Consider the following 24,948-nt stretch of genomic DNA (forward strand, 5'->3'; position numbering starts at 1 on the left):
CCTAAGCCTCGATTTTGGCGAATGACTAAGATAACGGCTGCTGACGGTTACTGGCTGGGTTTTGGGGCGCTCCAGAAACGGGTTAGACACCAAGCTCCAGGCAGGAGCGAAGCAGGGAGCTGCAGAAAGGCTAGCATCACCAAACGTGTCGTTTACATCACGAGCATCGACGCCATCCTCTCCACGCAGACCACCCATTGCACGCACTCCACGACGATCCTAGACAGCGTCGGCACGCGTTTTCTGCATCACTGCATTTTGCATGCTCGGCAATTAATGACAGCTGCAGACCCACAAAGCTGTGCTACAGCAGGCAACACTGTTTTGTCCTCCCCTTTTTAACACGTCTTCCGAGGCGCACGGCCAGATCGAGCGCCCCATTGGCGACAGCCTCGGGAACGATTGGACTGTGAGTTACGGGCCTGCGATCTCCTTGTGTAGATGTTCGATGTTACGTGGCGTCCACGCTGCGACCGAGACAATCCTGACGTCCCTGAAGATCTCCCGGTCTACCCGCCTCTAGGCACATCCCAAAGATACGAACTACAAACGGCCTCCTCAACCGCCACGATGATCGCCCGCGCCTTCACGCCGTCCTCCGCGGCGGCACTAGCCGCATCCCTCCTCTTGTCCGCCCTTCCCCAGCCGGCGTCGGCTTTCTACCTGCCCGGCGTGGCACCAACCTCCTACGAGCCCGGCAAGACTGTGCCGCTCAACGTGAACGCCATCCGTCCTATCGCGGCGCCGCGTGATGCCATGCTGCATGCCGTCGTGTCCTACGACTACTACCACCCCTCTCTGCAGTTGTGCCAACCGGCAGGCGGGCCCAAGAGCGTTGGCGAGAGCCTGGGCAGCATTCTGTTTGGCGACCGCATCATGACGTCGCCCTTTGAGCTCAAGATGGGGCAGAACGAGACGTGCAAGACGCTGTGCGGGGTGACGTACGAGGCCGAGTCGGCCCAGTTTGTCAACATGCTCATCGAGCAAGGCTACAGTCTGAACTGGCTCGTGGACGGCCTGCCGGCGGGCCAGGAGATCATCGACGACCTGACGGGCACCGAGTTTTACAGCCCCGGCTTCTTGATCGGCCAGGACAACGGCGACAACGCCATTGCCTTCAACAACCACTACGACATTGTCGTCGAGTACCACGAGGTCAGCGGCGACCCGAACCAGCTGCGCGTCGTCGGCGCACTCGTGCAGCCCAGCTCGCTGCGCTACGACGACCCCAACGCCATCGACTGCTCGCTGCAGCACCAGCCCGTCGTCCTGGACACCAAGGCGGGCGGCAAGACGCCCGTGACCTTTACCTACAGCGTCTACTGGACCCCCTCCAGCACGGCCTGGGCCACGCGCTGGGACAAGTACCTCCACGTCGTCGAGCCCAAGATCCACTGGTTCTCGCTCATCAACTCGGCCATTATCGTCGTCTTTTTGGTGCTGACCGTGCTGTCCGTCATGGTGCGCACGCTCAAGAAGGACATTGCCCGCTACAACCGCCTCGACCAAATCAACCTCGACGACCTGTCCGGCACCAGCGCCGTGGACGACGGCGTCCAGGAGGACTCGGGCTGGAAGCTCGTGCACGGCGACGTCTTCCGCGCGCCCGCCCACCCGCTGCTGCTTTCTGTCTTCCTCGGCAACGGTGCCCAGCTCTTTGTCATGACGGGCTTCACCATCGTCTTTGCCCTGCTCGGCTTCCTGTCGCCGTCCAACCGCGGCTCGCTCGGCACCATTATGATTCTGCTGTACACCATCCTCGGGTTCGTCGGTGGCTACGCGTCGGCGCGCGTCTACAAGGCCTTTGGCGGCGAGAAGTGGAAGCTGAACATTGCGCTGACGCCGCTGCTGGTGCCCGGTCTTGTGTTCAGCGTCTTCTTTTTGCTCGACCTGTTCCTGTGGGCCAAGCAGTCGTCTGGTGCGGTGCCCTTTACGACCATGATTGTCATTGTTGGCATCTGGTTCGTCATCTCCGTCCCGCTGTCCTTTGCGGGCTCCTGGATCGGCTTTCGGTCGGCCGCCATTGAGTCGCCCGTCCACACGAACCAGATCCCGCGCCAGATCCCGCCCGTCACCACGTACCTCAAGCCCATCCCCAGCATGTTGCTGGTCGGCATCCTGCCCTTTGGCGCCATCTTTGTGGAGCTGTATTTTATCATGAACAGCATCTGGTTCAGCAAGATCTACTACATGTTCGGCTTCTTGTTTTTGTGCTACGGCCTCATGATTATTACCTGTGCCGCCGTCACCGTCCTCATGGTCTACTTCTTGCTGTGCGCCGAGAACTACCACTGGCAGTGGCGCGCGTTCCTGGCGGCCGGCACGACGTCGTTGTACATTTTCGCCAACGCCATCATCTACTGGATCAGTAAGCTGAGCATCAGCAGTCTGGCGGGCAGCGTGCTGTATGTGGGTTACAGCGCCCTCATCAGCTTCCTCTTTTTTATTCTGACTGGTATGTTTCTCCTTGACGCGTTCCCCTTTGTTGATGTGCTAACAGCGACCTCTAACACGTACAGGCTCTATTGGTTTCTTCTCGAGCTGGTGGTTCACCCGCAAGATCTACGGCAGTATCAAGGTCGACTAAACGGCGCCAGATGTCAGCTAGACAACGTTGGCAACGGCAACACGAATGTATCTTGCCGCGTGCTACGGGCACAATTCCACACACGCACATACGACGCACCCTTACGTCCCTTGTCGTATGTACGTTCTGTGCGAGAGGTCATGCTACAATGCCCTGATCTTTTAAGGCGCGGTCTTTGCGTCAAACGACCCATGGGGCGTTCAGTTCTAAATTCAGCAACCTACCAGCAACGTGTCCTTGGACTGGTTATTGGTTGACACGACAGGAGGGGGGAGAATCAAAGGTAGAATAGGAGATGCTTTGGGTTAAGAAAGTTAGAAAAAGGGGAGAGGCTAGGCGTTTTTCACTTTCGCTTTCATGTCACTGGAATTATTTTTGGTTTGTTCTTGTTTTATTCATATTTTCAATAGGTTTACGGTCGTAACTTTTCGGGACTGTCTTCCACGTCTTATTCATAAATTTTCACTCTCCATACAACGACACTATGACTCCTGTCACTTGTGATCTTGATTAGCACCTGATTAGCACCTTTGCGTCTCGCTTCTTTCGAGGCTTTGTAATCTGAAATTGGATTGACATACAAAAACATAAAATAGATAGCAGGCGTTTACACAGCAAGAGGACATGGGCCGTGCAGCTTCCCAATCTACGCCAGACGCCGACCCCAATCTCGATCTGATAGCACGAGAGACTGCATCACCCGACCAGGTTGATGTACGGTTCCGGCCACCGCCCAAACACGAGTGGCCGGTCGCCCAGGCGTCCACTGAGCGGCGCCAAGACGCGCACCTTGCGCCGCTCGGCATCGACTTCGGCCACGTACACGAAACCAAGCACAGGGGCGTGCTGGATCACGTCCGGCGGGTCGTGCAGTCCCGCGTTCATCACAGCCAGCGTCCAATGCGCCAGCGACGGGCCCGCGTCCACTTTTTCGAGGTTGTGCTCGCCGATGGCGCCCTCTTCGTCGGGCCCGTCGTCAACACCCGCGTCGCCATCGTGGCCATCGTCACCAGAGCCACCAGCGCCGTTGGCACGCGCGGCATTGTCTCCCGGCGGCAGGCGCAGCACGGTCAAGGCGTCGGCGTCGACTTGCTGCGTGTACGGACTCAGCGTCCGTTTGGCATCGCCGAAAAAGTACTCCTTGATGCACGCCTCCCGCTGCTGCTGCTCAACAGCATCGCTACGGTCGACCACGCCGTCGGAGGCGTCGAGTTGGACGATCTGTATGGGCTCGCCGAAGGTCGTTGTCTCGCCCTGGAAGCGGTTGGTCAGGGCCTGCTGGATGGCCGTGCTGGCTGCGCCGTCGCCGAGCACAACCACCAGGTTCACAGAGAACTCGTCGATGATGTGGGCCAGCAGATCCATGGACATTAAATGGCCGAATTTGCCGTTGTTGTTGTTTTTGTTATTGCCGTTTGCCTTGCCACTCTCGTCGGCCGTCACGGCCGGCGTGTCGATCAAGAGACCGCTGGCCGCCACATTGGCGTCCTCCGACGCGCGCGATGCGACGGCACCTGCTAACCGTGTCACGAGTCCGCGGTACAGATCTGGCGCATCGCTGGGCCGTGCATAGCCGTAGTTGTAGACGAGCGGCAGCTTGACGGGCACGGCGCTGGGGCCGCTGCTGGGTGCACCGCCCCAGCCCGAACCGCCCTCGGTCTCGAGGTCCATGAGCGTCGCAAACACGGCCGCACTCAACGTCCCCGGTAGGCTCAAGAGGCCTTCCTGCGGGTCGACATTGACCACGCACGGCTGCTGGTAGTGTGGCGGCGGCGGCGGCGGCGGCTGTTGTGGCTGTTGGTATGGCTGTGGTGGTGGTGGTGGCGGCGGCGCGAAGCTAGCCATCTTGGTCGCCCATGCCGTGAGCATGCGCACCAAGCTCGTGCGCCCCGAGTGAGGAGGTCCGCAGACGAGGAGTCGTGGCCCTGCCGAGCCCGGGCTGCCACGGGGCACCGACGCGGCCGTGGCACGCTGGGACGCCAGCAGCAAATGGAGGTTCATGTAGGAAATCATGGGCGACTGGGCGGCGTTGGCACCGCTTCGGGCATCGCTCTTGACACCCCCCGGGACGACCTCGTCATGGTCGCATGCGCCTTCCACTTCGAGCTCGCAGCCGGGCCACGTTAGGATCTTGGACTGCGTCCCAGCGAAGCTGTAGGTCTGGCTGGTGGCCAGCTCCGTGCCGTCGCGCTCAGCCGTGCCGGACAGCACGCGGACCTTGACAGCCGGCTGCGAAACGGAGAAGCGCCATTCTGACAGCGGTGCGAGCTTGAATGTGCGGGTGGTGCTTGCGGTGGTCTACTTTGTTGCGTCAGTCAGTTACGGGATTCTCATGAGAACGAGCGCGTCGCATAAGTTGGCCACTATTCACCTGGACGGGGATCTGTCCTAGACCGGGAATGGACATTATGGGCGATGATGCGGCATGAGAGATGCTTTATACGGGTAGGTATTTTTGTTGCAGGGCGGCGTACGTCCCAAGGGCAGATGACGTTGATGTTGATGGGCTTGTGAGCTTTGAGCTTGAAGGTGACCGCAACCTCGAAAGCGGTCCAGGGAATGCTTCTCATTGGCCAAGGTGGTCAAGTCAAACTGGAGTGGAGTTCGTTCCGGCAGTGTCATTGCACTGGGATTCTGAATGTATATAGCGTGTTTTACAGCGCTATGCAGTAACCTAGAGCTGTTACTAAATTGCGTGGCATGATAAGTATTCTTTGACCTCTGATAGCGCCACCACACCGCCAGGCCAAGACGACCACGATTATAGCGGTCTTCTCTACCTGATGGTTCAGAAGCCTACAACACAGCGGTATTTCAAGACGTAGAAAAGTCTTCCGACAATGTCGCTTTGTTCTTTATCCCTGCTTGTTCTACAACATGACACAACGTTTCACTTTCTTTTTCGTGTGCCTTTGTTCCTCGGCGTGGTCATTCCAAACTTTCCCTCGCTACAACTTTGGTCGTGGGCTACTCGGTGTTAACTGCGCTAAAGGCGCTGTAATGCGCTGAAAGGAACAGCCTGCAGATGAGACATGCCCCCGCGTTATCTCCTGCCTCTTGGGGAGTCCTTGAATTCGTCTGCCTACCTCGTTAATTCCTTCGCAGGTCTTGGCACAGCCCTCTCGAGTGTATTGCCACTGAAGGAGTCTGGAGTGTGCCGATGCCCCCAACCCCTGTCGTTGTTCCCCTCGTGCCACTGTGCTATTGTCATAGCGTCCCCGTACTATTACGTGCACTCCGCCCGCCTTCTCTTTTCTTGCCCTCTCTCGATGCTCTCTTTCGTTGATATCATCCACGACACCCTCTATTCTTTTCCCTTCAATCGTCAAACGTTGGCATCGCTGGACGATAACCTTTTATACCGGCGACACATATACGCACAGACTGCGGTATCCGCATCCGCAACCGCAACGCGACCGTTTTTTCTTTCCTCCTTCCATGTCCTCTTCGAGCGTCGTCATGTGCTCAGCGGACATTTTCCTTGGCCTGCTGGCCCTCCTCTTCCCACCTCTTGCTGGTGAGTGACTACTTTCTGTTCTCTACCGTGACACTGGACCGCAGACCTGTGTGTACAGTGTGGTGACGTCTGTCGCCCTCGCTTCAGCTGCACACGGCCTGACTCCGAGGAAACGATCGGCTGATTCCAACAAACACATACTAACACGCATCGACAGTCTGGGTTAAGCGCGGCATCTGCTCTGCCGACTCAGTCATCAACATCCTCCTCTGTGTTTTGGGCTATGTAGGTTCTCCCGTTTGTTGCGTCATCTGTGACCGCGTCTAACTACCGTCTTCCAGATCCCCGGCCTGATTCATGCCTGGTACATCATCGCCAAGTTCCCCGAACCCGACTACGAGTACGAGGTCCTCAACCAGGATGCCGAGAACAACGGCCGCGTCACCTATGTTGTCGTGCACGGCAGCCGCCGGCACGGCAGCGGCCGCGGTACCAATGCCAACAACCGCCACCACGTCACGACCAACGGCCCTGCGAGTGCCGACAGCAACGCCGTGCAGTCGGCGGCCCCCAAGATCCAGGACAACATGAACTACGGCACGGCGTCGACGGGCGGCCCTGCTGCTGCGGCCGGCTCGTCCACTGGCCCGGCGGCGGCGGGCTCGTCCGCTCACGACAACGGCGGCGAAGGCGGCAGCGATGCCCCGCCGCCGAGCTACGCCCAGGTTGTGGCTGGCGACAACAAGGTGCAGAGCCAGGAATAGAGAATGCGCCACGAATCTTCTCATCTCCTCCTCCCTCGTTAGCCACCCTGCCACCAACCAGTATCTCTCACTGGCATCACTCAATATCAACCTCTTAAACGGATCCGACTCTCCTGCTCGGCCGACCTCGCTCTTCATTATTAGCCAAGCTCGATTTGTTTACGACCAACAACGTCCCTTTCTCTCCTTGTATTTTGTTTCTGGAACTTGGCCGGGATGGCTTATCTGTTACTGCTTAGCTCTTATTGCGACTTCCCCAGCACGGGATGTTTTGCTCTTGCATTTGTTTTATGTGTTTGTTTGCCACGTCATATCTCTACTGTTGTCTTTTTTTTTTTTGGCTATTATTAGGCGCCATTTATGTCTTCCCAATGCTCAAATCAACTGTATAAAACTGATTGAAAAATTATGGTAGACTACGAGTGCAACCGGAGACACTCAAAATTGTGAAATACTGGTGCCTGGCGAAGACGCCACCAGCGTGGGCCCGGCGTTAAGGTCCGTGACGTACGCAACCCAACTAATACTGGCACCTGCATAACACCTTGCCACACTCGGTCCTAACGACGCAGTCAGACAGCACGGCATTGATTGGATGTGAATGCTTGTTTATTTCTGGAGTTTGATTTTCCTATGCAGCTAACTGCAGTTTCCTGTCATCTAATCACCAATGTCCGAAATCGTATTCTTCCTTATCCGTAGATCATCCGCTTTTTCTAGCGACCTTTCTTAGACCTTCCTTTCGTGTCGTATGCTAATCGCCTCCCCCCTATTACTTGTCATCCTCCATCTCCTCATTGCCCGCCTCGGCGTCGGCGTCAGCATCGGGGTTATCGACAGAGGGGCCTTCGCGCTCGTTCGGCCGGGGCTCTTTCCAGTCGGACATAAGCTCCTGCGGCAAGAAGGTGTAAAACGAGGGCAGCAGTTCTTTGACGACCGACACGAAATTGAGGTCGCAGTTGAGCTCGTGCATGACGACGCGCAGCTTCATGCCAGGGCACAGCAGGTCCATGAGGTCGACGTCCAAGAAAAACGCATGCCGCAACCGACCGCGGCGGGCCAGCTCGTCCTCAGTGGGGATCGGCTGGTTGGCAACACCTTCTTCAATGCGGTAGTGTTTCGTTATGACGACACCGGCGCGTCTGATAATGTTGTCCGCGTCCACTGCCTTGGTGGAGGTTGACTTGTCATTGGAGTTGGTATCGGCCCTCTTGCCTCCCGCCGCCTCCCCCTTGGCAGTGTCCTCGGCAATCGCTGCAGTATAGCGTTCCTTCATCGTAGAAGAGGGCCACACCATCTTGGTGATCTCGAGCTCCAGCTCACGGGTGCTGACAATTTGAATACTGGACATGTCGACCTGGGCCATCGTGGTCGCCCGGGTGCCAATGACCAGGTCCTGCAGCGCAACGGTTGCCCGGAAAATGTGTTCTGCGTCCCAATCCTTGTTGGTGAGTACGGCCAGCGGGTCGAGGCCGTCATGCTCGACCTTGTGCTCGGCCGTCTTGCAAAATAGCTTGGTGCATGCCATGTTAAACTGGCCTGGCATGAGAGGTAGTGCCCGCAGCAGGTTGGGCAGCTCCGTCTGTGCCTTGGCACAAATCTGGCGGGCGTTCTTGACATCCTCTTCGTACTCGGGGCAGACATCGTGGAGCTGTAGGTAGCGCAAGAAATTGTCGACGACGTCAATGCCGACTTTCATGAGCCTCTCGTTGCTACCACCAATGCTGCGGAGGGTAACAGACCTAAATGCATTAGCAGCAGAACTGTTTGGTAGCGAAATTAGTGGTACATACAAAAATCCAGACAAGACCCCGGAAAAGTCAACGGTCCAGAGGTCGGCATTGTCCGAGGCGTAGTACTTGGAGTTCTTGCTGCCGGCACGCGACACGACGTCGGTGGCGGTCAGGGCGCGCACATCGTCCTTGGTCAAGTTCTCGCCGTCTTCCATGCCAGCGGCACCATTGAACATACGGGGCGTGCAGTCGATGCCACCGAGCCTGAGATATTGGTTGAACAGGTTGGTGCGGTCATTGTCAAGGCGACGACGGGCACGGTAACGCTGGATACAAGTCTCGATGCGTCTGTGCCACAGTTAGTTATGTGCGCTAATCTGAAAACGGTGACGGAAAGATGAACGAACTCGTCAAAATTGAGAGAACTGTGAGAAAAATTGAGGTCAGCATAATGGTTACGCCCGACATACTTTGCCCAATATCGGCAGGCAGGGGCGGAGTGCATGCACAAGGCAAGGCTGCATGCAAGGCGAACACCACCGGCGCGTGCCGGGCAAGATTGTCAACACGAAATGGAGAAATGGGTCTCTTACGCGTGGTATAGGTCCAACTCCTCCTCAAACTCGTCGACGGTCAAGGGCGGTTCCGCATAGTATTCTACAGTTTCGCGATGGCGGTAGGTCGTATCGTGGAGCTCCAGTCAGTATCCCGTCCAAAACGAAAAGCTTTAATTGGACAAAATATGGAGGCTTTATGCACGAGCTTCCGACAGCTACTTAGCTTGCAGGAGCTTTACACGATTTTGAGGCATCGCGCCAAGGGGAACGGCTAGGCAGCAGAGCCACCACATCGCACATCCGTTTAGGGATCCCGACAACGAAACACACGCAGCGCAAGTGTAAGGCAAATGCTCACCTTCGAAGCCGGTACCACATCTCTTGGGAAGGGCCGTCGGGCCACGTGCGGCCGTGGACTTGCTCTTTCGCTTCTTTTTGCCCGTCACGGTGGCTTCCTGCATGTCAACGACTTGGGCAGGATCGTGAGCTGGGCCACCAGGCCCGTTGGCGATACCGCTCGGGTTACCCTTTTCGTCACCATCTTTGCTGGGGGCATCTTCGAAGAGATTGGCCCTGCCGGCTTTGTCTGCGCGGGCGTCTCTGTTGGGGTCTAGTTTACTGGTCGGTTTGTCGTCGTGGCCATTGTCGAACGGCGGCGCAGCACCTGTGGTATCACCACCAGGTGCCACCTGGGCCTCGACTGCCGCAGGCATGGCGACGAAAAAGTGGTCAAAGCTCCCGGAGCTGTCAAAGTTGTAGCGGAGGTCAAGGCGAAGCTTTTCTCTTGCAAGGGTGCTCAATCCAATGACGGTAGGTCGGAAATCTTGAGGTTAGGAGGGTATCAGCGGCGAGTGGCTTGGAGGAACGGATTCGAGAAAGCGGCTGCGTTTCGCCGGTGAGTAACGCGGTGAAGCGATAGAAGCAGAGATGTATGAATGGTGACGACGTGAGCAGGAAGTCAATACAATCACAGACGCAGCCCAGTGGGATTGTGGCCCAGATATGGAAGGAGCGGATGGTTTTTCTGGGATAGGAAGGCACGACACATCAACAGCAACAACGCAGACAATTATGATTTACTGTAAAAGAGCGCAAGGAGGGTGCCATCATTGGCAAGCTCGCCAAGTGGGAGAGAAAATACTCACGACACGCTGAATCGCTTGTTTGCACGTCAGACTTTCAAACCACAATACGAGATGTCTCAAAACGAGCTGTCCCCACGCGGCTCGCGTTTGCTGGTCACTTCAACAACGACTGAGGTCATGTGCACCAGAGGCCACACCGACTACGTGATACGAAACAATTCAGCACTTTGTGAAGTCTCTAATTTCTGTTTCTTTCAGTTCCGGTCATTGCAGCTCCAGCCAAACGAGTCTTTGTCTTCGCGATGGCTGTGCTACGTTGACAGGTGGTTCCCAATCTACGTCCCGTCCAGTCGGTATAACAAACTGCACGTTTCTTACTGGAAAAATGGGATATTTCCGTTGGGACCAGGGCGCACCCCAGGCTTACAGGACCTACCGAATCTCAACATGCGAGAGAGGAGGGAAAAGTGACGTTGCACGTCAGCGCGCAGGAGATGGCAAGGCTTTGCGAGGCCGGGTGAAGACGATGTAGGTAGTACTAACAAATATGCTGCATTTGTACAACGCTTTTTGGGCAATCATGAAGTTTTTGGACTATTACGTCACGTTATAACATGAAGACGCACAAGTTGTTTACATTAAAAGCATCTCATCACAAATGCAACGGTTGAATTCACGCCGGCGGCCAACTATGTACATAAAGCAGTTACATGCCACATGAGTGGTTTTGGCAGTACGTTTCCGAGTAAAAAGCACGACGTAGTTACGACATGTAGGCAGCACAGAACGTCCTTCTCCTTGTATGAATTATAAAACTGCACGTTATGAACATTTTGTCCGTGTGCACGTTGCTTACCTGCTCTGGAGGATCGTCTCGGTGCGACCAGGCGGCGAGTCGAGCTCACCTTTTGCTCTCATTCCTTGGCTAAACACGTCATAGGAATCTTGGTGTCTCTGGTGTTCATGCCGCGAGCGCACTTGGTTTGTCCTTCAGTTCTACCAAGTGCTACGGAGTACATTGTGCTGCATTGCAACGTTTCCAGGGCTCGGAACTTCAACTACCTAAATATACGAATACGTGAGTCCCCATATGTACCGTTCACCCCAAGTTCGCTGGTTACTACATGATGTATCTTTTTTAACAGTTCAATATAAAAGGTACATCAAGGTACAAGTTGATATCTTCAGGCATTAAGAAGCTTGCCCACTTGTTACTTTTATTACTTGAAATCGGCAAAGAAGAAATTCGATTAAGTACTATTTGCATATAATATATACGAAATGTACTTTGCGTCATGGGCGGAAGGGAGGATGAGCACTTAACCTGTATTACAAAGAAAAAGATAATACAGAGAGGCGCGGGGCCTGCGCACGCAACTGACCTGTTCGTATGACGCGGAAAGTCAACGATGGGCAGTGAAAGGACCAGTGTGACCAGGCTGAGAGACGACGATAAGGTGAAAAGAGGCACCAAAGACACATGAAGGAGGAATAAGAGCCAAATACGGCAGACACGAAACTAAAAGGCCACTGGGAGCTAAAAAGGAACAACAGACACAAAAACAGACGATGGAAGTGACATGGACATGGGCCATGCATTGGCTGATGCGAGTATGGCCACCATGGACGCCGGGGGCGGTGCAGCTCACGGCGGCCAGCTTTCACGAGGCCGACAAAGTTTTCCGTGACGCCTCTGCTGTGGTGCATTGTCAGTCATTTTCTCTCATTTCACTTCGTATCATCCATATGTCGCCTTTTTCGCTCAACGCTTGTTAAGTCGGACTGGCGGCGCAAGAGAAAAAAAAACATGGAGAACTGAAACGTGTTGCGCCGCAGGCCGGGCCAGGCAGTCGACGTGCCTGATTAGGGCGTGCCAGCGGCCGTTTTGCGGGCCGCTGGGGCTTGCTGGGCTGCTGGGCTGACGCTGGCGAGGAAGCGCAAACCTGGACTGAAGGGTGGCGGAGCAGCCCGAAATTTGCCTTTGTCTCTGCCCACAATGAGCTTCAGCCAATTGACGACGGAGGCTGCGCCGGAAACTGCAGACTTCGCCCGACAGCAACGGAGCAGGAAGGTGCAGGACGATGAGAAACACGACACAAGGGATGCCACAAAGAGAAAGAGACAGAGAAAGAGAGAACGAGAAAGACCAAAACACGCAGCCCCATCCCGCCGCCACTATTCTTTACCTTTGGTCCCTACATATTTCTTGGAAGGAACTATCGGCGCTAGCAGGGAACCAGTGCAAGGAACAACAAAAGCCCATCTAAAAGGCCGCGCGAAACAGGCGCTACTGCCTCCTTCCAGGGATGTACCGTTTGGCGGTGAGTTACTAGTAATGGTACGCCCGCCCACATTCGTGTCGCCCCCCGTTGTGACAATGAATTTCGTTCCAGGAATGAACCCAAGCAGAAACAAAACGACACGAAGAAAATCGACACCCAATTATTTATATCACAAACACGGCCACCCACAACGCAACACGAGCGCATCGTCACCGGGTACATCCCACGAGACTTGTTTATCCTGTCACACACAAACCAGACACAGGCTTTCTATTGTCAACACTCGATATAAACCACCTGCGCCGTCGTCCCAGTCATTCCGCCCCGCCCGAATGTCGCCCACCGCTCCTCACATCTCGCCATCATCATCTCTATTATCGACACCGACGCTGACACCGACGTTGACATTGGCACTGACAGACTGCCCCTCGAACAGACTGTGACTCCCTATGCAACACGTCACCGATACTTCCAGCCACCTACCGCACCGTCCGCTTCCTGCAAGCCGCCCCGCGCCCGTCCTCTTTACGCGCGCCTACAACCGCCCTTTTCTCGTCGCGACATCCACCCAACGCCGCCTCGCCGGCCACTGGGCTCCAAGGCCCCAGAAACAAACCACCGACCATGGCACCAAGAGAGATGCCCAAAGTCTCTGAGCTGCACGCCTATAATAACGCCGTTGCCGGACAGTACGTACATGCGCCCACATACTTGACCACTTGTAACCCTGCTAACTCGCCAGTGCCGGAACACTGTCGGACGCCAATGGTGACCTGTTCATCAAGCCCTGCGTCCAGGCCGAGATCGACTTTTACCAGCAGGTTTTTCAGGGCGACCACGCCGCCCTGGCCAGCATCATGCCGCTCTACATGGGCGAGCTGTCGCTGACCGAGACCACCGACGCGGCCGCCGCGGCCGTTGCCGCTGCTGGCGGCGTCGTGTCCGCCGACGTGCAGCAGGCCATTGCCGGCCTCGACACGCAAACGAAGCAGCAGGAGCAACGGCCTGCCCCGTCATTACCAGCTACTACGTCACCTGCAGCATCAGCAACCGTCGCGGGTCCCACCGCTGCATCACAAAGCGCCCCCGCCCCTCCTGACAACGTCACTTGGGTTCCTCGCGGCAACGCCAGTATCAACAGCGACCGCGCTGTTGTCCTTGACAACGCCACACAGGGCTACAAGAAACCCAACATCATGGACGTCAAGCTCGGGCGCCGCCTCTGGGGCGACAGCGCGCCCCTCCAGAAACGCCAGCGCATGGACGACGTGAGCGCCAAGACCACCCACGCCACGTACGGCTTCCGCATCTCGGGCATGCGCGTCTACCAGGGCGATGCGGCAGCCGCAGCCGCCCAAGACCCGACGTCCGACGGCGCCGGTTACCGCATTTACGACAAGGACTATGGCCGCATCGCCGTCAACGACAGCAACGTCGTCGATGCGTTCCGCACCTTCTTGTTCAATGAAGCCGCCGGTGTCGACGATGCCCACGGCCGTGCCGTGGCCGAGGCGTTCAAGGCCGAGCTGGAGCGCGTGCGCGACGTGCTGGAGAGCGAGCACACGCGCATGTACTCGAGCTCGCTGCTGTTTGTCTACGAGGGCGACGGCGCCACTCTCCAGGCGGCCATCGCCGAGGGCAACGCGCGCGCGACGGCACGCGAGGCAAGACTGAGAGAACGACAGCAGCGGGAACTCAACTTGTCGCCGACGCCCATCCGCGTGGTCGAGGCCGAGTCGGCGTGTGAAGAGCCCCAGACGTCGACAACGGTTGTGTCGCTCCTCGACGCGGAGGCGGCCGACGCCGCTGTGGACGTGGACCAACGCTCCCGCTCCCGGCGCGAGGTCCTCGGAAAGGCCGCCGACCGCTCGTCGAGTCGGACAGATAGCGGCATCGTCATCGACGAGGACGAGATGGAAGACCATTTGACCGTCGACGTCCGCAACCTGACCGAGGCCGACTTTTCCTTTGGCGACGACGTCGTCGGTATCATTGGCGCGGATGACTACGACGACGACGATAACGACGACGCGTCCGACACCGGCAGCGACAGCGATGGTGAGCCCAAGTCGCCGCCCATCTTTGGCCTCCGCCTCATCGACTTTGCCAATGCCAAGTTTGTGTCGCCCGCCGAGGGGCCCGACGAGAACAACCTCGTCGGCGTGCGGAGTCTGATTGCCATTTTTGACGAGCTGACCAAGTGAGCCCAACCTGGACGACGCAGGCGTTGTCGCAGCGTGCTTCTTGGTCGTATGATGTGTCTCTTTGTTTTTCTTGTTGTTGTATTTCCTAAAAACGGTTCTTCTCCGGCCCACGGCGTTTTCATACACACGTTCGCTTTATTCATTGATTCCCCTCTCGTCACACCCCACACATATAGGAGTCTATTTTTGTTGTTGTTTTTGTTTTCTCGGTTTATCTGGTCAAAGTAGGGCGAGCATATAGAGGGTACGGGCAGTGCTTGCGGGGACATTTTCATAGGACATTCGCTTATAGCATGCCTTTCTTGTTATTTCCTATCGTAACTTGGCTCTTGTTATCGGGACGCATTGTTTTTAGGACAGGTTTTACACGAACTGATGAACAAATCTACTTCGCCGAAATAATCGTGAACACACTGTCGTAGCTCTCGGGGACGAAGAACAGCTTTTGAAATAGCCTCGGCGGATCATCGGCAACAACCATGGTCGGGTCGTTGCTTGTCTTTTTTTTCTTCTATTTCGTCCTTTTCGAGCAGTCCTTTCCTCAATTTTGCATCACACGCTTCAGCACATCAATGACGGCTCGCGTATATTAGCCGGAGCACCACTTCTCTTGTCTCGACAATGATGAGACACTGGTCAATACGCACTGCGCAAGGTTAAATTCGACGAAACCACTGATTGTCCGTTGTAAGTTTGGTTCTAAAGGATGAGGCTCTTCCGTTCCTCTTCTTTCGGGTGGCTGGAAAAGATGTGCGTCAATAATTGACGTCGAATGAGGAGGACACTCGTGTGCAAAATTACCAACAAAAAAAAAAGAAGAAAAAAAAAAAAAAAAAAAAAAAAGGAAAACGTACAAAAAATTCAATTTGGTATAGAGACCGTAAAATAATGAATATACATTTATTTTACGTATTTACTTTTCATCTTCTTCCCAAAAGCATCTTCTTCCCAGAAACAATTAAATGAAAGGACCACCATCTACGCAATACATGCGACAATTCCCAACCGTTACACTCGCACACGCATCGCCACTGGATCTTGGTTCACGCATGTCCTCCAGGGATTCTCCACAACGGCATTGTTTCATCCGATTGTACATCTCGATGACACTTCTCCGTCTGCACAGAGCCATTGTCTGGTACCGGCTGCCTTGCATCCCCTACGTTTCTCTCCTCGCTTCATCGACCATCCTCGTCCCCTGTGATCCTGGGCAAAGGACCGCCATGAACAGCCACATCCCGAACCAGAGCCAGGAAATACGAGCATCCCTCCCATGAGACTGCATGGTGTCCAAGAGTCATGCCATCCGAAGCGGCAGTCCACGAACATGACTCTCCACTTGACAGGGGGGCGTAAATAAGGTGAGCACGAGAGGGGAGGCTGAACGGGCGTCACAAGTTTCGACGATCGCGCATCGGATGCGCTGTTTTCCTTTACACGTGTGCTTGCGCAGGCCCTTTCTCTGTCTCTGGCAGCCCGTGCAGTACACGCAATAGAGCCAACAATGTTGCTCGTTCCAGACCCAAGTGCCATGTCGGATGCCGGGCCGAGAGGTGACTGCCACCTAAAAAGGAAGCAGGCAGGAAAGAGATCGACCTTCATAATAGACGTATTTCCTGGTCGGTTTGCTCTCGAGTCGTCTCTTTTCTCTCTTCTTTCTCTCTCTTTTGTTCTCGTTCCCTCTCTCATCACCCTATCATCGCCAAAGACCAGCGCTGCTTGAACCCGGTTGTTCGATCGCGTCATTCACTCCTTTGAATATTGTCTTTTTATAAATAAATATTTTCCTCTTTTCAATCTCTTCATATTTACTCCACCCCCACACCATGTCTTCTTCAGCAGCTGCGCTGCTTCTTCTCCTCGGCGGCGCCGCCGTCGCCCAGCAGATTGGCACGGCCGTCCCCGAGGTCCATCCCAAGCTGCCCACGCAGTTCTGCACGACGGCCGGCGGCTGCAAGACCATGCAGACCAGCCTCGTGACGGACGCCCTCTCGCGCGCGCTGCACGCCGTCGGCCAGCCGTCCGTCGCCTGCGACGTCGCCAACAAGACCCAGTGCCCGGACGCCACCACCTGCTCCAAGAACTGCGCCCTCGAGGGCTATGACTATGCGGCGCACGGCGTGTCGACCACCGGCAACGCCATGACGCTGCGCCTGTTCAACGGGTCCGGTGCCAGCGTCCAGACCCTGAGCCCCCGCGTCTACTTGTTGGCCGAGGACGACAAGAACTACCAGCTGCTCAAGCTGGCCAACCAGGAGTTCACGTACGACGTGGACATGTCCAAGGTCGGCTGCGGCGTCAACGGCGCGCTGTATCTGTCGGAGATGGACGCGTCCGGCGGCCGTTCGGCGGCCAACCAGGCGGGCGCCCAGTACGGCACGGGCTACTGCGACGCGCAGTGCTTCAACACGACCTTTATCAACGGCCTGGCCAACTTCAACAACTCGGGCGCCTGCTGCAACGAGATGGACATCTGGGAGGCCAACAACGCCGCCACCGCCATGACGCCCCACACCTGCAGCGACGCGGGCCTGTTCCAGTGCACCGGCGACGCCTGTGGCCGCGGCGCCGCGGCCGCCTGCGACAAGAACGGCTGCGGCATCAACCCGTACCGCGCGGGCGCCAAGAACTTTTACGCGCCCGGCGGCTCCGTCGACACCTCCAAGCCCTTCACCGTCGTGACGCAGTTCCTGACGAGCGACAACGCGACCACGGGCAGCCTCGCCCAGATCCGCCGCCTGTACATCCAGAGCGGCAAGATGGTCAGCTCGGCCACCAAGTCGTCCAACGGCTCGACGACGTCGCTGTCGTCCCTGGCCACCGGGTTCGGCACCATCACCGAGGACTTTTGCACGCAGAACGGCGCCACCGACTTTGTGCGCCTGGGCGGCCTGCAGGGCATGGGCAAGTCGCTGGCGCGCGGCATGGTCCTGATTTTCAGCATCTGGGATGCGCCCGGCGACTTTATGACGTGGCTGGACAGCGGCGAGGCCGGCCCGTGCTCCGCGACGCAGGGCGACCCCAAGATCATTGCCATGAACAACTCGGACGCCGCCGTCACCTTTTCCAACATCCGCTGGGGCGACATTGGCTCCACCATCAAGATGTCGCCCAACGGCTCCATTGTCGCTGCCACCGACTTGGCCCTGTCCAAGCAGACATCCGGCGGTGCGCCGCTGCTGTCCATGTCGCTGTCGACGACCATCCTTGGTGGTCTGGCCATGGGCTTCGGCTACCTCTTGATGTAAGACGTCGGAGCAGAGGGAATCGAACATGAATCGAGAATCGATGGGACAGGACTCACCAGTGTCGAGGACGGCCAGCCATCCTGCTGGACAGGCCGCATGATACACTGCGTTTTGCACATAGAGACAAATCGAATGAAAAACAAAATGAAAACCGGAAGAGCATTGTGCAAGAACGTAAACGAGAAAACACATGTCCTTATGCTACACTAGATGAACTCCTGACAAGAAAACAAAAAAGACTCTGAGTCGCCGAGAGTCTGAATGTGTAATGTGGAACGCTGGAAACAAAAAGTACAAAATGGACAGCAGAAAGCAGAAAAAACACCATGAAAAAGGAGTATCGACGCCAGCCTAACCCCACGTCCCGCCGCCGCCGCCCGAGCGGCCGCCGCGCTTCTGCGCACTGATCCGCCAGTCCTCTTCCGTCTGGAACTTGTTGTACAGCGGCTGGATCCGCTCTGCGCGCCGGCGCCGGCTGAGCCGGTCGCTCGGCGACAGCTTGAAGAAGGTCGGCGCCGCGTCCACGAGCCACTTGGCGTCAATGGCCGTCGTGCACTGCATGTATTCCTTGGTCGTGAGCACCAGCGTGTCGTAAATGACCCACTCGGCCTGCTTGCCAAACAGCGCGCTCGACGGGTGCAGGTAGACGGGCGTCCCCTCAATCAGCGTCTTGAAGCCCTCGTGCGGATCCTTGCGCGACGCGTTGCGGAAGAAGCCCGCGCACAGCGCCTGGCGCACGCGGTCGGTGTGCGTGCCGCACGACACGATGCGGTGCTTGTAGCGCTCCATGATGCGCTCGAGCTGGGTGCGCACGTCCTTGGCGCGCGTCAGCACGCGGTACTGCAGGAAATGCTCCTGGCACCACGGCTTGCTGAAGCGCGCGCGCTTCCAGCTGTTGTACACGTTGAGCATGGTCAGGTGGTCGCCGTGCGGGTCGTTGAACTTGGCCTTCTTGGCGTCCGCCTGCTGCTGCTTGTCCTTGGGCCGGTACCACACGCCCTTGGGCTGCGCAATCATGCCCATGATGCTCAGCATCTCGTCGCTGCAGCCCAGCTCGACCGACGCGATCAGCGCCTTGGACGACGTCGGGTCCATGGGGAAGTCGGCCATCTTGCGGCCGAGCTTGGTGAGGAGGCCTTCGTCGTCGAGCGCCGACAGCGCGTACAGCTCTTCGAGCGCCGACAGCATCGTGTTGATCGGCGGCGGGTCCATAAAGTCAAAGTGCAGCAGGTCGTTGATGCCCATGGCCTTCAAAATCAGAATGGTGTTGCTCAGGTTCTTGCGCTGGATTTCGGGAATCGTCGTCGGCAGCATCTCCGTCTGGTACGCCGCCTCCGTGTACAGCCGGAAGCACTTGCCGGGACCCGTGCGCCCGGCACGGCCGGCACGCTGGTTGGCCTGGGCCTGCGAGATGGGCGTGACGACCAGCGAGTCCATGCCGAGCTTGGGGTCGTAGGCGTTCTGCTTGACGAAGCCCGGGTCGACGACGTAGTAGATGCCGTCAATCGTCAGACTCGTTTCGGCAATGTTGGTGGCGATGATGACCTTGCGGCCGCCCGGGGGTGCCGGCTCGAAAATCTTGGACTGCACCTCGTTGGGCAGTGCCGAGTAGACGGGGAGGATGACGAGCTCAGGCACAGCAGCACCGAGACCCTTCATGCGCTCATATAGAATCTCGCAGCTGGTATCGATTTCTTCTTGGCCCGTCAGGAAGACTAGGATGTCGCCCGCGGGCTCGGTGAGATGGATCTGCATCACCGTCTCCAGGGTGGCGTCGAGGTAGTCGGACTCGGGCTCGCGAGAGTACAGAATCTCGACGGGGAACGTCCGACCCGGGATTGTGAAAATTGGAGCACCGTTGAAGAAGGTCGAGAACTTCTCGGCATCCAGCGTCGCAGACGTGGCAATGACCTTGAGATCCGGTCGCCGCTTTACCGTCTTCTTCAAAAGACCAAACAAAACATCGGTGGCTAGGGCACGTTAGCAGGAAAATAAAAAAGATGAAACATAAAAAGGTGGAGGGCGTGTCGACTCACCAATCGTCCGCTCGTGGGCTTCGTCGAGCATAATCACCGAATACCGCTTCAGCTCCGGGTCGAGCAGAATCTCACGCTGCAGCATACCATCCGTCATGTACTTGATGCGCGTCGCCGGGCTCGTCAAGTCCTCAAACCGAATGGTGTAGCCGACCTCCTCGCCGAGCGGGCAGCCGACCTCTTCGGACACACGCTTGGCCACGCTCATGGCGGCCACACGCCGCGGCTGTGTGCAGCCGACCATCTTGCCGCCGCTGGTGAAGCCGGCCTCGGCCAGGTACTGCGTGAGCTGGGTCGTCTTGCCGGAGCCGGTCTCGCCAATGACAATCAGGATCTGGTTGTCCCGGACGGCCTGGATGAGCTGCGAGCGGAACGAGTAGATGGGCAGCGACTCGCGCTGCTCCTTCATGCTGAGGTCGGTGCGCTTGCCAAACGACTGGTCCTTGTTCTGGATGATGCGCTTCCACTCGGGCACCGGCTCAAACCCGCCCGGGCCCCCGCCACCGCCACCAGCACCGCCGCCGCTGCCACCGCCAGCGACCCCGCCGGCACCGCCACGACCGCCGTGGGCGGCACGCGCGTCATTGGCAAACTTGCGCTGCTCCGGGTTGGCCATGGGGTCGTGCCACTGCGACGTCAGGTCCACTTTCTCCTTGTCCCGTTCGGCCTTGGCCGCGTCGGCTTCTTGCTGCCGCAGCTCTTTGCGCTCCTTGGCCAGCACGGCGCCCGCCATGGCGGCGCGGTTGAGGGAGCCGTCGGGCGCCTTGACGACGCGGATGGGCGACAGCTCGAGCGAGAGCTTGGTCTGGCCGGCCAGGAAGGGCGGCTCTTCGTCGCGAATTTCAATGTCGACGTCCTCCTCGAGCTCGATGGTGCCCTCGCCCTTGAGCGTCGCGTTGTAGTCCTCCTCGAGGTCCGGGTAGTCGGACGCCTTGGCGACGCCGCTGGCAATCAGCTGCCGGATCTCCCAGCGCTCGGGCGACGTCATGCGCTTCTTGCCACGGCGGTTGGCCGCAGCGGCAGCCGCTGCACCACCGCCGGCGGCGCCACCGGCGTGGTTGCCGTCCATATCCAGGAGCGTCGAGCTGCTGATGCGCGCGCCGCCACGCACGCCCAGCGCCTCCATGTTGGCGCCCGACTGGAACATGTCCTGGGGTGCCGTATTGAGGTCCTCGCCCGACGCCTGGTCGACCTCCTTCATGGACAGGCCGACGCGGCGGTCCTCCACCTTGACCACCTTGACCTTGACGGGCTGGCCCATGGACACGACGTCCGAGGGATGGTCGACGCGCTGGCCCTCGACGAGGGCGGACACGTGCACCAGACCGTCCACCTTGCCACGAACGCCGTGGATGTTGACAAAGACGCCAAAGTCCTTGATGCCCGTGACGTGGCCGTCGTATGTCTTGCCGAGCTCGGGTGTGTCGTCGAGCGGGCCGCTGTCGTGGTGGCTGTTGTGATGATCATATCGGTCGCGGCCGCCGCGGTCCTGTCGGTCGTCCCATCCATTTTCACGTCCTCCGTGTCGCTCTCGCTCCCGCTCTCGCTTGCCGTTTGCGTTGCGACTGCTGCCGTAGTTGTCGTACTCGTCGTCGGCGTCCTCGTATCCGTAGCGCCCGCCGCCTCGCTTGCGGCCCCTCGATCGTGAGCGCGACTGCGACGGCGAACGTGACCGGTACCGAGACTTGCGGTCACGGCCGTTGCGGCCCCGGGGGCTTGTGCTGTCTCGTGTCCTCTTGCGTTCTCTGTCCTTTGCGGCGGTGGAGGTGAGGTTGGCCGTCGTTTTGTCCGGTTTCGGCGCGTGGCTGGCCAGGCCTTCGAGCAGCGCCAGAGCGTCGTCGATCTCGTCTGCTTCGTGCGTGTCATCGTCCGGATCGTCCGCCTCGACCTGCTTGTCCGGCAGGGACAGGCCTTTGAAGATGTTGTCCTTGTCGGACCGCTTCTTGCTTGACTTGCCGCCCGGTCCAGCAAGTTTGGCATCGCTGCCGTCTTTCGCGTCTTTCTGGGGTCGGTTGCGCATCTCCGGATGCAGCGTGCACACCAGACGGTCGATGCTCTCGACGAGGCTGGGCGGGAAGTCGACGTTGAGCTCGACGAGCTTCTTCTTGAAGGCGCGAAAGCTGTCGCTGGCAAGGCGCTGGGCAATGATGAACTCGGCCACATCGCGGTCGTTCATGCCGACGTGGTTCTCCATCTCGGAGGCGACCTTGGCCACCAGCGAGATGACCTCGAGCGCCTCGAGGCCCTCCATGGCGGGCGGTGCTCGTCGTGTCGCTGCTTGTAGGTGCCGGTCGTTTTCGCGTTCGCAGGTTTCTGTCGGATCGTAATGTGTCGCTTGCTCTCGATATTCGTGTTTGGCTGGGGCACCGTCGTTTCGCTGTGGCGTTGCGCGGTTGAAGAATGAAGCAGAAGATATCGTGACGAAACAGCGTGACGATGTGCCGTCAAAATTCTTAGTGCGGCGGCGGCCAGGCTGAACGGGCAGGAGCCAGTGGCGGGCTGCAAAGACCCACTTTAATTGTGCCGTCAGCCAACCACAGACAACGCCACATAAGGTGTCTAAGACAAACCTGTTGACATGGCCAACGTGTATTAGTTGTGCTGTTTCTTTCGACTCGAGTCTATTCCATGACAGCAGCGAGAGCTCGAAAAGACCTACATTTTTAAAGGGCCATGGATGCTCCTCGTTATGTTTCCTTTTCTGTCCTTTGTTTCTCGTATTGCCCGTTCTGGCAGGAGCTCGAAGAACACGTCCAGCCGGAAGGAGCGCTGCAACACAACATACCAGAATCAGGGCCAAAAAAAAAAAAAAAAAAAAAAAAAAAAAAAAAAAAAAAAAAAAAGTGAATTTATATCGAATGTATTTTGAACTTGGCCGTGATGCAGCTCTGAGAAAATAGCAGATATGAGGCATATTGTTGGGGCCGGATAAGACTGGACACAATAAACACAATGGCTAGCATGACGTTGGGTATGCGCGATGAATTGAAGCTGTACCATGCAATTTCTATATACATCGTCACCAAGGCACCGTCATGCATGCTCATTCCACATTGGTGATGGCCCCTGTGGGCCCCGATTCGAGCAGGGCCTGCAGCAAGGCCAAGTCCTTGAGCGCCTCCTGCGGACTCTGCAGCGGATCGGCCTGGCCAGCCGCGACGCTCGCCGCGAACGCGGCCACTTCGGAGACGACGCCAAAGTCGGGCTCGTAGGTGTCGGTTTTGGGGTCCGCCTGCCCGCGGCGGACGGACACAATCGAGGACGGCGCCCATGTCCAGGTCACGCGGCCCTCGGTGGTGACGACCTCAATCTCCAGGACATTTTTGAACTCGGTGCCAAAGGACATGGAGATGGTGCCGTTGACGCCGCCGTGCGTGGACGCGACCGCATGGATGCTGTCGACGGGCGGCAGCCGCTTCTCGAGGAGCGACGAAAAGCTGGCGACGCGGGCGACCTCGTCGCCGGCCGCCGCCAGCAGGAAGCGCAGGCCCGCGACGAAGTGCACGCCACCGTCGAGCAGAAAGCCGCCCTGGTAGCCGGGTTCCTTGCGCCAGGCGGTGTTGTAGTACTTGTCGTCCTCCAAGACGAAGCCGTTCCGCACGAGGTGGAAGCCGACCAGGCGGCCGCCAATGTCCTTGATCTTGGCGGCGGCATCGCGCACGACACGCAGGTAGCGGAAGTTCTCGGCAACGGACCAGATGGGCCGCGTGGCGGCGGGCAGGCTGTCGTAGTAGGCGACGAGGTCGCGGGCGGCGGCGACATCGGGCGCGACAGGCTTCTCGCTCAGCACATGTTTCCCGGCGGCGAGGGCCTTGCGGACGACATCGGGCTGGGCGAGGATGGGCAGGCTGATGATGACGGCGGCGATATCGGCGCGGGCAAGGAGCGCATCAAGGCTGTTTCCAGAGGCGGGGCTGTCGTAGTACACCTGTGGTTTGGTGGCCTGCTTGGCCAGGGCAGCGAGTCCCTCCGCTGAGGCCTGGGAGCGGGAGTAGACGGCAAGCAGGTTCAGGTCCTTGGCAGCTTCGACAGCAGGAAGGTGCTCTGTTATCTTGTCAGTATGGATATCCATGAGAACAGACGGCCGGGCTGTTGGAATAGACCGACCTATTTTGGCAAAGATGCCAGCACCAAGCAGAGCGACACCAGTCATGATGAGAATGCAGTATCAATTTGGGTTAAGACGAATGTCGTTTTACTAACAAATGAGTTCAGACGGCGGTCCAGAAGTCAGTTCAGAAGTTGGCACAAAGGTAGGTCGGTTGCGCTGACCATGAATTTATCTTGGTTCGTTCCGTTCTGTATCGCCGTAGTGCTTTCCCCACCTCTCATGTCGACAATTTGTCCCCGCATAGCGTTATACGGAGTAGTGTTGGCGGCCCGGGTCTCCGATAAATGCGCCATCGCAAATACGGATACTCTGCGACTTTTTATTCGTGTCCGTTTTGGCACGGAGGCCATGCATCTCGGCATCACAAGAGATAGCGGAGACAAGGTACACCCCCGAAAATTAACGCCTGTGGACTGCGTCAGAGCCTCGATGCGCATGACCATGGCCTGTACGTTCGGTTCCGCCTGCTAGATGCGCAACGCCGCCGGAGAGGCCCAGACGGCGGCCGTTGTGTCAGCATGAGGGGCGCACGCAGACGTTGGAATCGGGTCCATTGCTGAGTGCGAGGTTGGCGTGCCAGGCCAGCAGCTGTAGTGTGGCCTCCTCGATTAGCTTCGGCGCGTCCACCATGTGCTCGTTCCAGGCGACACCGCCGGTGCCGTGTCCGCTTTCACCACCCTGCATGCTCCAACAGATGCCGCGCAGGGCAATCTCCGAGAGAAACAAGTACGAAATACGTACCGGTCTCGTCGTAGTGAAGGCTGAGGCATCAACATACAGAGCCAGTTGGCCAGAAAGTAGGTAGTATGTGCGCTGGAGCGTATAAATTCAGAAACATGCTATACATTATAACAGAATGGGCCTTCAAAGGCACAGTGATCCTC

General features: G+C 57.6%; 9 protein-coding genes across 9 annotated transcripts; 4 read left to right on the plus strand and 5 right to left on the minus strand.

Annotated features, from left to right (window-relative positions):
• Positions 1-570: 570 nt before the first annotated feature.
• Positions 571-2,587, plus strand: SPBR_08264 (uncharacterized protein; the record flags this gene model as incomplete). Its single annotated transcript, XM_040766502.1, has 2 exons — positions 571-2,455; positions 2,520-2,587. The coding sequence occupies 2 exons, from the start codon at positions 571-573 to the stop codon at positions 2,585-2,587; spliced, it is 1,953 nt and encodes a 650-aa protein (XP_040614581.1).
• A 696-nt stretch (positions 2,588-3,283) lies between these two features.
• On the minus strand, positions 3,284-4,994 carry SPBR_08346 (mRNA cleavage factor complex 2 protein; the record flags this gene model as incomplete). Its single annotated transcript, XM_040766584.1, has 2 exons — positions 3,284-4,885; positions 4,959-4,994. 2 exons carry the CDS (start codon positions 4,992-4,994, stop codon positions 3,284-3,286), a joined length of 1,638 nt encoding a protein of 545 aa, XP_040614582.1.
• Positions 4,995-6,046: 1,052 nt separating this feature from the next.
• On the plus strand, positions 6,047-6,808 carry SPBR_08667 (uncharacterized protein; the record flags this gene model as incomplete). Its single annotated transcript, XM_040766905.1, has 3 exons — positions 6,047-6,104; positions 6,262-6,329; positions 6,386-6,808. The coding sequence occupies 3 exons, from the start codon at positions 6,047-6,049 to the stop codon at positions 6,806-6,808; spliced, it is 549 nt and encodes a 182-aa protein (XP_040614583.1).
• A 772-nt stretch (positions 6,809-7,580) lies between these two features.
• On the minus strand, positions 7,581-9,811 carry SPBR_08222 (uncharacterized protein; the record flags this gene model as incomplete). Its single annotated transcript, XM_040766460.1, has 4 exons — positions 7,581-8,532; positions 8,602-8,889; positions 9,135-9,198; positions 9,457-9,811. The coding sequence occupies 4 exons, from the start codon at positions 9,809-9,811 to the stop codon at positions 7,581-7,583; spliced, it is 1,659 nt and encodes a 552-aa protein (XP_040614584.1).
• A 3,278-nt stretch (positions 9,812-13,089) lies between these two features.
• Positions 13,090-14,669, plus strand: SPBR_08393 (uncharacterized protein; the record flags this gene model as incomplete). Its single annotated transcript, XM_040766631.1, has 2 exons — positions 13,090-13,154; positions 13,208-14,669. 2 exons carry the CDS (start codon positions 13,090-13,092, stop codon positions 14,667-14,669), a joined length of 1,527 nt encoding a protein of 508 aa, XP_040614585.1.
• Positions 14,670-16,495: 1,826 nt separating this feature from the next.
• Positions 16,496-17,917, plus strand: SPBR_08440 (endo-beta-1,4-glucanase celB; the record flags this gene model as incomplete). Its single annotated transcript, XM_040766678.1, has 1 exon — positions 16,496-17,917. One exon carries the CDS (start codon positions 16,496-16,498, stop codon positions 17,915-17,917), a length of 1,422 nt encoding a protein of 473 aa, XP_040614586.1.
• Positions 17,918-18,268: 351 nt separating this feature from the next.
• Positions 18,269-22,204, minus strand: SPBR_08088 (ATP-dependent RNA helicase DHX8/PRP22; the record flags this gene model as incomplete). The annotated part of the gene is made up of 2 exons (XM_040766326.1): positions 18,269-19,887; positions 19,954-22,204. 2 exons carry the CDS (start codon positions 22,202-22,204, stop codon positions 18,269-18,271), a joined length of 3,870 nt encoding a protein of 1,289 aa, XP_040614587.1.
• A 792-nt stretch (positions 22,205-22,996) lies between these two features.
• On the minus strand, positions 22,997-24,106 carry SPBR_08549 (uncharacterized protein; the record flags this gene model as incomplete). The annotated part of the gene is made up of 1 exon (XM_040766787.1): positions 22,997-24,106. The coding sequence occupies one exon, from the start codon at positions 24,104-24,106 to the stop codon at positions 22,997-22,999; it is 1,110 nt and encodes a 369-aa protein (XP_040614588.1).
• A 471-nt stretch (positions 24,107-24,577) lies between these two features.
• Positions 24,578-24,840, minus strand: SPBR_08911 (uncharacterized protein; the record flags this gene model as incomplete). Its single annotated transcript, XM_040767037.1, has 2 exons — positions 24,578-24,749; positions 24,806-24,840. 2 exons carry the CDS (start codon positions 24,838-24,840, stop codon positions 24,578-24,580), a joined length of 207 nt encoding a protein of 68 aa, XP_040614589.1.
• Positions 24,841-24,948: the final 108 nt, after the last annotated feature.

The sequence above is a fragment of the Sporothrix brasiliensis genome (genome assembly GCF_000820605.1).
Source record: "Sporothrix brasiliensis 5110 chromosome Unknown Cont22, whole genome shotgun sequence".
NCBI classification, from domain to species: domain Eukaryota; kingdom Fungi; phylum Ascomycota; class Sordariomycetes; order Ophiostomatales; family Ophiostomataceae; genus Sporothrix; species Sporothrix brasiliensis.